At 40.7% G+C, this 9,882-nt stretch overlaps 1 protein-coding gene across 1 annotated transcript; it reads left to right on the top strand.

The window, feature by feature from the left end:
- The first annotated feature begins 2,589 nt into the window (after positions 1-2,589).
- LOC122762647 (cytochrome P450 26C1) lies at positions 2,590-9,173 on the top strand. Its single transcript, XM_044017837.1, has 7 exons — positions 2,590-2,619; positions 3,964-4,306; positions 5,894-6,118; positions 6,970-7,245; positions 7,341-7,499; positions 7,575-7,907; positions 8,015-9,173. Exons 2-7 carry the CDS (start codon positions 4,100-4,102, stop codon positions 8,375-8,377), a joined length of 1,563 nt encoding a protein of 520 aa, XP_043873772.1. The 5' UTR covers positions 2,590-2,619; positions 3,964-4,099; the 3' UTR covers positions 8,378-9,173.
- Positions 9,174-9,882: the final 709 nt, after the last annotated feature.

Below are 9,882 nucleotides of genomic sequence, written 5' to 3'. Positions count from 1 at the left end.
TCTTTATTCCCTAAAAGTACAAAAGCAACAGTCAGGATTTGTAATATAGTTCCAACTATTAACATATTTCACATATTCACCTGTTTCAAAATGCACCCACCTCAACTGGCGTTCAACTAATAGAATTTACAAGTCTGTTTTTCTGATTTGCTGGTCCAGGTACACCATTTCTTTCTCGGTTTTTTGAATGGTTTTCATTAGGTGCACCCTGTACAACTCTTTTACCGGCAACTCGGAAACATATGGACGACATTTAATTCCTGCAGTTCTACATACAGATTTAACATGGTATTGACCGAAAATCTCACTGTGTCAAGCTGTGCTCTAGAAGTTGATGGACCCTCCTCATGGTGATGCCCAGCCATGTTCTGTTGAAGGACAAGAATGTGCTAGTTTGTCCATTATCTATGCTCATCACTTCAGTGTACATGTCAAACTCCAAATTCCACTCAAGAATGTAAATGAATATGAATGGGTAGAGCAGTGCCAGTAGCTATACATAATATTAAGACACACTTCAGTAGGCCCCTCCGGATCTCTCCCTGTGGCAGCAGACAGCGTTTCCTCATCATCATCCTCCTCCTCCTCCTCTTCCTCCTCCTCCTCCTCCTCCTGTGATGCAGGAAAAGATACTGTTTCAGAATACTTTGAACTAAAGTTAAAGTTAAAGTTAGTTTTTATTAATCCCCTTAGGGAAAGTATTCCTCTGCATTTTGACCCATCCTAGTTAGGAGCAGTGGGCTGCCACACTGAGTAGCGCCCGGGGAGCATTGACCAAGTCCTCTGAGGCAAGATCTGAGTATGGAATACTTACAGCTGCAGGGTTAACAATTGTTTCAGTCGGAGGCTGAACCAGGCAGATTACACCATCCACAACTGTTGGGTGGGTGGATATATATTTGTTAAAAAGGAGGCATACATATACACACACATACATACATATACACATATATGTATATGTATATATATATATATATATATATATTTATACATATACATATACATATACGTGTATATATATACACACATATACATATATATACATATATACATAACTATAGGCTATGGTACGATCTTACGGTTGAATGTTACGTCAATGGAATAGTACATTCAAACTTACGCGTTGACTCGGGCAGCAATTTTCTCCCATGCGGTCTCTCTCTCCTTCGCTGCTGCAGCTGTGTTGCATTCGCGGCGAAATATGTGCTCATATTCTCCGTAGGTCAGCAAAAGGATCTCAAACTCCTTCGCACTGAAATAAGTTGATCTTTTTTTTTTCTCGGTTGTCATGGTGACTCGTGGTATCGGGGCTCCATTGATGATGGCTTTTTATAGTGGTTGTGCACGCGCGTACCTCGAGGTTAACATACTCAGAGTTGATTGAACTAACTCAGATCAGCTGTTCTGGAACCGGATACTCAGAGTTTCCCGACTCAGAGTAAGTCAACTCAGAGTTCAGGGATAGACTCAGAGTTTGTTGAACCTGCTTTCTGGAATACCCCTCAGTTCACTTCAGTTGTCTGTTGTGTTGTGTTTTGACATAGGGCAATAGGCGGGGTCACACCCTGGACAGTTCCTTTATTAGCTCAGCCTGAGAAAGTAATAATAATGATTATAATATAATACTAATAATAATACTACTAGCAACAACAATAACAATAATAATAATAGCAACACAGCAATAATAAGAATAATAGCAACAACAACAATAGTAATAATAATAATGGCAATAATACTACTACTAGCAACAACAATAGTAATAATAATAACACTAATAATAATAGCAACAACAACAATAGTAATAATAATTATGACAATAATAATAAAACTACTAGCAACAATAATAATAATAGCAACAACAATAGTAATAAGAATAATAACACCAATAATAATAATAATAACAATGATAACAACAATAATAATAGCAACAACAATAGTAATAAGAATAATAACACCAATAATAATAATAATAACAATGATAACAACAATAATAATAGCAACAACAATAGTAATAATAATAACACTAATAATAATAGCAACAACAACAATAGTAATAATAATTATGACAACAATAATAATAAAACTACTAGCAACAACAATAACAATAATAAGAATAATAACACCAATGATAACAACAATAATCATAATAACAACAACAATAATAATAATTATGATGATAGTGATAATAAAAAATAATAATAAGCATAATAATAACAACAATAATAATAATAATAATAACAATAACCATAATAACAACAACAGTAATAATAATAACAGTAATCATAATAATAACAACAACAACAATAATAGTAACAACAACAACAACAACAATAATAATAATAATAATAACAACAATAATACTAATAATAATAGTAATAATAATAATATAATCTGCTGTACAACTCAGAACAAATACTGCAGCTGATCACTGAGTCTATCACAAACACGCACACAGACACCGGCGTCTCTGCTCCAAACTTCTCTCTCTCTCTGAAAGAACGAGCCCACCGTGACGTCACCGTCAGAGGGTGACGTCACGGCACTTGTATTTATAAAGATCCCCGACAGTCGGAGCTCCGCAGCGACTGTCGGGGATCTTTGACGGGACTCAGCGTTCAGGTGAGTGAGTGAGTGAGTGTGTGAGTGAGTGAGTGAGTGAGTGAGTGTTTGTGTGTGTGTTTACCGCCTCACTGAGGACAGCAGCCCTTTTTATTGTCATCATTACAATTATTGTAATTACTGTTATTATAATTGACACACACACACACACACACACACACACACACACACACACACAGCAGCTTTGGTGCAGAAAAAGATTCAAGTCTCTGTGAGATGAAGCGCAGCGTGTGTGTGTGTGTGTGTGTGTGTGATGCGCTGCTGCTGTGAACTCACTGTAGTTTCTATAAAAGCGCAGGAGCTGATAGACAAGCCGCTGCATGTAAACCTGTAAAACTATTTGGAATAGTTGACACTTAGTGTTCATGAAGAAGAAGAAGGAGAAGGAGAAAGGGAGAAGAAGAAGGAGAAGGAGGAGAAGGACAAAAGGAAAAGGAAGAGAAAAGGAAAAGGAGGAGACGGAGAAAAGGAGAAGGAGAAAAAGGAGAAAAGGAGAAGAAAATAGTCTCTGTCTCATAGACTCACAGCACAATTATTTGATCATTGTTTCACACCAAGGATTCAATAGTGAATTATTGACGCTCAGTGTTTTTTTGTTTTTTTATAAAATAAACGAGTTGAAACGTGTTGTTAAAAATTCTGTGAATATTTTCTGTTGAGAGTAGAAAAATAAACAACCAATATTTCCTTGAGTATATTATAAGACAGGAGACTATAATAATATTTCCTTCCAGTTTTGATAAATAAATGAATAGACCATAATGATCAGAAGTTAATTATTATGTTATCTGTGAAATCGGTGAGTTTGGTGCATAAAATTTAAAAAATATTAATCAGAATGATTTATTTGTTTTATGGAGCAAATTAACCAGAAAATATTCATATTTAAGAAATAAAAAAACCCCTGGTGTTCCATTTAGTAACAGATTTATTTCTGCGGCCTAAATAAAATAAACACGTTAAAAGGTTAAGTTTTTCAGCTTTTATCTTATAATATTTTATGTTCTTTTTTTAAATAAAATACAAAATAATAGTCTTTTCTTTTTTACAAAACAAACGGATTAATCAAGTGATGAAAATAAACTTTAGTCATATTTAGTTTAGTTCATCACTTTTCTGACTAGAGGAAATCCCACCTGTGATGACGTCATGAATCTTCTGTAACCAAACTTTATTTCATTTAAATAAATACACTGATTAAAAGAGTAACAATGTGTGTGCGCGCGTGTCTGCGGCTGTGCGCGTGTGTGTGTATGTGCGCGCGCTTCATCTCTAATCGTAACAAACATGTGGTTTTATTCTCAGTTAAAATTCAAACTAAACCAACTCTTCATTTTGTTTCAGGTCAAAGTTGAAAGAAAAAGAAGGAGGAGTTTAACGCACACGGTCACGCAGTGTTTGAGCCGACACGCACGCACACACACGCACACGCGCGCGCACACACACACACACACAGGTGGATGGTGAAGTGGAAGTGCACATGTTTCCTGTGGCTCAGTTGGGCGCGCTCTCCGCCATGGCCGGCGCGCTCTCGTCGCTCGTGCTCGTACTCGTGCTGCTGACGGTCACGCGACAGCTGTGGAATCTCCGCTGGAATTTGAGCCGCGACAGAGAGAGTGAACTTCCGCTGCCCACGGGGTCCATGGGCTGGCCACTGGTGGGAGAGACCTTCCACTGGCTGCTGCAGGTGAGAGTCACCCTTCATCTTCATCTTCTTAATCTTCATCATCTTCATCTTCATGTGTGTAGTCCAGTCGTAATTCCCAAGTGTGCACGTCCTTGCACACTTGGGAATTGAGAACAGTGTGTGTGTGTTTGTGTGTGTCTGTGGTTGACCTGTGATGACCTTTCACCTGAAGTGAGCTGGGATTGGCTCCACCCCCTACGACTTCCATGTTTAGGACACAATGGCAGAAAGTGAATGAATGACTGTGCAGAAGTGTGAAAATGATGACATCACAACATAGTAGCATAATATTGTGATATGAAGGTAATAGACTAATGATTACGTATCAGAAATATGTATCTACATGTTCTTCTATAGAAATAATAATAATACTAACTAAATAGTGGAGTGGAGTGGCTCAGTGGCTAAGACCGGTATCCTGTGTGCGAAAGACATCATGGTCGCAATGGTCACAAGTTCCACTCCTGGCTGATTTCTACTCAATTCCATTGTAAGTCACTTTGGATAAAATCGTCTGCTAAATGACATGTAATGTAACATGTAAATATTAAACACATTAAACAGGTTATTAAAGAAGTTATAACATAAACAGAATGTGTCATTATTAATAAATAATAATCAGCCAATAAATATGATTAAAAACAGAAGGTGAATGAATGAATTATTCATTAGTCCAATAATTATCATGTCATTTAAAATGCATCCTTTCTCAATTCTCAGGTGTTATTACTGACCTATTACATGATATTACATTACATTACATTTAGCAGACGCTTTTATCCAAAACGACTTACAATGGAATTGAGTACAATGAACTTGCGACCATTGCGACCATGATGTTTTTTGCACATAGGGTGCCGGTCTTAACCACTGAGCCACTCCACCCCTATATTACTCTAATGTATAGAGTAATATCATGTATGCGGTATAATACTACATTACTCTAATATATACTGTATAACACTATATTACTCTAATATATACTGTATAATACTATATTACTCTGATATATACTGTACAATACTATATTACCCAATATATACTGTATAACACTATATTACTCTAATATATACTGTATAATACTATATTACTCTGATATATACTGTACAATACTATATTACCCAATATATACTGTATAACACTATATTACTCTAATATATACTGTATAATACTATATTACTCTAATATATACTGTATAACGCTATACTACTCTAATATATGCTGTGTAACACTATATTACTCTAAATATTTACGTATAATGCTATATTACATTAACGTTAAATATTTTCTACATGACTCTTTGTGATGTAGTTAAAGAAGGCGGAGCTTCATTTGCTTATTTATCGTGATGTTAAAAGTTTTTCTGAACCTGTTTTCTCTGTCTCCACAAAAAAATTAAGCACTTCCTGTGTGCAGTGCAGGAAGTGAGGAAATGTCTCCACAGACACGAGATGGGAACTAATCATTGACATTGATTAATTGAAAAAGTTACAAACTACAGCATTGACACCAAAAACGTCCTCCTCGTCATCCAAATCTCCCTCTCTGTTTGTCTGTCTCTCTCTCTGTGTGTCTGTCTGTCTCCAGGGCTCTAACTTCCACGTGTCTCGTCGCAAACGCCATGGTAACGTGTTTAAGACTCACCTGCTGGGGAAGCCCGTGGTGCGAGTGACCGGTGCCGAGAACATCCGTAAGATTCTCGTGGGTGAACACAGCGTGGTCTGCACACAGTGGCCACAGAGCACCCGAATCATCCTGGGACCAAACACGCTGGTCAACTCCATTGGTGACCTTCACAAGAGGAAGAGGAAGGTGAGACGAAGGTCATCAATAATGAGGTTTCTCATCATCTAAAACACATTAGACATGTGACGCACACATGTCTAATATGAAGGTGATTCAATTATTCTGGTTCAAAGCAAACAATAAACCAACAAAACTTTGGTTGAATCAGTGACTCACAGTCCCTGCGCTCACTGAGCGCCCCCTGCTGCTGAGAAACAGTGAAAACTGAAAACATGGCTGCCAGCAAAGATGCATTTTTACCACAGTCATAAAAGCAATACTTGTGTTTGGTGGCGATTTTGGTGCAGGAAAATCTTATAATATGATCCAGAAAAACCACATATTACTGTCTTGTTCCCTCACAACAACAACCACAGCACCTGCAGCTCAACCATGACATCACGCATGACACATAGTATCATAGCAATCAATAAAATCTCACAATGTCAAATACTCAAGATCCAAACAACGACGTGACAACAATAGAGACACAAAGCCACAACTCAAGGCGTGAACCACACACACACACACACACACACGCGCGCACATGCACCTGCAGGCGCAGGGTTATCTCGACTGTGCCCCACACACAGCATCAGGCACAACTACGCAACATAAAGTGTCTACAGAGGAAATCGCGTTCCTCAAATGAAAACTGCAAACATTTCATTGAGGACAATGTTGAATTTATTATTAACATTTTTGACACAGGAAAAGCTTATAGTGCTCCCCTGCACAGTAGCGCCCTCTGGTGGGGCCGTATGCAAAGACACCATTGTATGTGTTACAAAATCTACGATATCTACGTCACATGTTGATGATGCTGTTGCAGGCGATTACTTTTTTACGACTCCTCTCGTTTCCTGAACTCTTTGAAGATGCTGGCTAAAGTGTTCAGCCGTGGGGCTCTGGAGTCGTACCTGCCCCGGCTGCAGGACGTCGTCAAATCTGAAATCGCCAAGTGGTGCTCGGCGCCGGGCGCTGTCGACGTCTACAGCGCCGCAAAGTCGCTGACGTTCCGCATCGCCGCTAGCGTTCTGCTGGGCCTGCAGCTGGAGGAGGAACGCGTGGTTTACTTGGCGCGCATCTTTGAGCAGCTGATGAACAACCTGTTCTCGCTGCCATTCGACGCCCCGCTCAGTGGCCTTCGCAAGGTGAGGGGTGGAGGTGGACGTGGGGTTGACCGTCGGCGTCGTGTTTCAGTTGTCCTCGTCCTGTGTCTCCTTTCAAATGTTGCTTCTGTGTCCAGGGAATAAAAGCCAGAGAAATCCTACACACTCACATGGAGAAGATCATCGAGGAGAAGCTGGAGCAGCAGCAGGCGGACGACGACTTCCACGACGCCTTCGACTACATGTTGTCCAGCGCTAAAGAGCTCGGGCAGCGGCTGACCATCCAGGAGCTGAAGGTACTGACTCTTTCTTTTATGACGTGATCGTTCATGTTTAAAATCATCAGAGTCATTTTCTTTTCTTTTCTTCAGGAAACGGCCGTGGAGCTGATCTTCGCCGCTCACTCCACCACAGCCAGCGCCTCCACGTCGCTGGTCCTGCAGCTGCTCCGTCACCCGACGGTGGTGGAGCGAGTCCGAGTGGAGCTGGAGGCCGAGGGTCTGGGCTACGAACCTCAGAGCAGTGACGGCTCCTCTGATGAAGTGTGTGGGAGTGTTCCTGCGTCTCGGTCTCACGTTCCGTATCTGAGCCTCGATAAACTCAGTCAGCTGCGTTACGTCGACTGTGTCGTCAAAGAAGTTCTCCGCTTCCTGCCGCCGGTGTCAGGCGGCTATCGCACGGCTCTGCAGACGTTTGAATTAGACGTGAGTGGAAATGAAATATTATGTCTCATCTATTTCATCAAAGCTGCAGGAATCCATATTTGATGTCTGTTGTGATTTCATATTCGATTTCTGTTGTGATTTCACAGGGCTACCAAATCCCCAAAGGTTGGAGTGTCATGTACAGCATCCGGGACACCCACGAGACTGCCACGGTCTTCCAGAGCCCTGAAGCCTTTGACCCAGATCGCTTTGGTCCAGAGCGGGAGGAGAGCCGGGCGTCTCGGTTCAGCTACGTGCCATTCGGTGGCGGCGTGCGCAGCTGTGTTGGGCGGGAGTTGGCTCAGATCATCCTGAAGACTCTGGCCGTGGAGCTGACGGCCTCGTGTGACTGGACTCTGACCACCGACACGTTTCCCACCATGCAGACCGTCCCCATCGTCCACCCGGTGAACGGACTGCACGTACGGTTCACCTACAACCGCGCACACCTTCAGTCTGCCTCTGGTTAAAGCATCCAGACCTGAGCAGGACACGCCTACTTTAATTTCCATGGAGATGAACTGCACAGGAAGAACTTTGTGAAGTGGAGAGCAGTGAACGGGTGCAAGTGAAGATGCGCAGCGAATCAACTGAGGTCGTGTGAGGTCAGAGTGGACTGTGCTGTGAGCGCCCCCTGCTGCTGAGAACCAGTCTGACACATGCAGACTCACGCTCAGTAGAAACATGGCCGCCAGCAGAGAGGACATCCTGTCTTTAGAATAGATGAAGACGTCAGTGTCTCATACCAAACCTGAACTATCAAGATTCATCAACGCCGTCTCTATGGAAACACTGTGACTCCGCCCCCTCTCGTTCTCAGTTTTGGTGAAACAGGTGCAAAGATCAACGTTTTTCTTATGACTGGTCTCATTCCCACAATGCAACAGGAAACTACAGAGACACTGATGTAACGTGGACTTGATTTCTTTATGTAGAAATTCCTCTGTATGTGTGTGTGTGTATGAATGTGCTGAACTGTGTATCCTTAACATAATACTAATAATAATAATAATAATAATGATAATAATACTCATGATGTGTATCAAATGAAGTAGCATTAATATGAATAAGCTGTATTTAAAATGCAGACGTAGATTTTCTGTTGTTTCACTGATAGAAACTAGAAAAGCTTCACTGTTTAAATGTGTTCTTTAAATGATCTGTGGAAGGAGACAGCACTTTCTCCTCTTTAAGGAGTCTTTAATGTTTCACTTGTGTTTCACAAGGAGCTGCTGGAGGAAAATAGAAGATGGGCAAAAACAAAAATCTGCCTTTGTCAAGTGTCTTCTTTTCAATTATGCAACAAAAATGAGAAATTCATGTATTTGTTTAAGTTGATTCACAGCCATGCCAGAAATAATAACAATGCTATAAAATGGTTATTAGATAATTATCATGAAACAGACTAAAGTTGATGAACTGATACTCGTATCACTTCACTTTATTGTCAGTTAAGGTTCCCTTAAGTTTCCCCTTAACTGTTGAGCAGGGAGCTGTGAATGTATCGTCATATTTGTATCCAGTAATAATCACAGTTTGTATTTATGACCAGAGAGAGGAGAAAAACAGAGCTTTTTAAAATGAAACAGCGCCACCACCATGTCACCACAACAACAACAACCTTCCGGCTGATATTTAATTGAGTTATTTTTTTAGGAACAGGCCGTGTTTTCCCGTTCACTGCCTGAACGTGACCCCGTGACCCTGTGACCTCTGTGGACCCGCGGGGCTCGGATTGAACATCAGTAATTGTTTCCTTAAACGAGGGGGCGGAGTCTGCTGGGCAGACAAACAGGACGCTAATGTATCACAAATGATCTCTGTCCACCTGATGATCACATGACCATTTTTAAAATAAAAGTCCATAAACACATGAATTATCACATTTTTTATCTTTACTTTATTTTGAAGCAGCCCCAGATTTTAAAAAGGAGGAGGAGGAAGAGAAGGAGGAGCTACTCAGGCGATAATTACG

This window comes from Solea senegalensis, unplaced genomic scaffold, assembly GCF_019176455.1.
Source record: "Solea senegalensis isolate Sse05_10M unplaced genomic scaffold, IFAPA_SoseM_1 scf7180000015899, whole genome shotgun sequence".
Taxonomy (NCBI): domain Eukaryota; kingdom Metazoa; phylum Chordata; class Actinopteri; order Pleuronectiformes; family Soleidae; genus Solea; species Solea senegalensis.
This window is presented reverse-complemented; position numbering and strand designations above follow the sequence as displayed.

Coding starts and splice junctions, on each gene's coding strand:
- LOC122762647 (XM_044017837.1), top strand. CDS start 4,100: ATGTTTCCTGTGGCTCAGTTGGGCGCGCTCTCCGCCATGGCCGGCGCG. Junction 6,119..6,969: donor TTCACAAGAGGAAGAGGAAG/GTGAGACGAAGG, acceptor AACTCTTTGAAG/ATGCTGGCTAAAGTGTTCAG. Junction 7,908..8,014: donor TGCAGACGTTTGAATTAGAC/GTGAGTGGAAAT, acceptor GTGATTTCACAG/GGCTACCAAATCCCCAAAGG.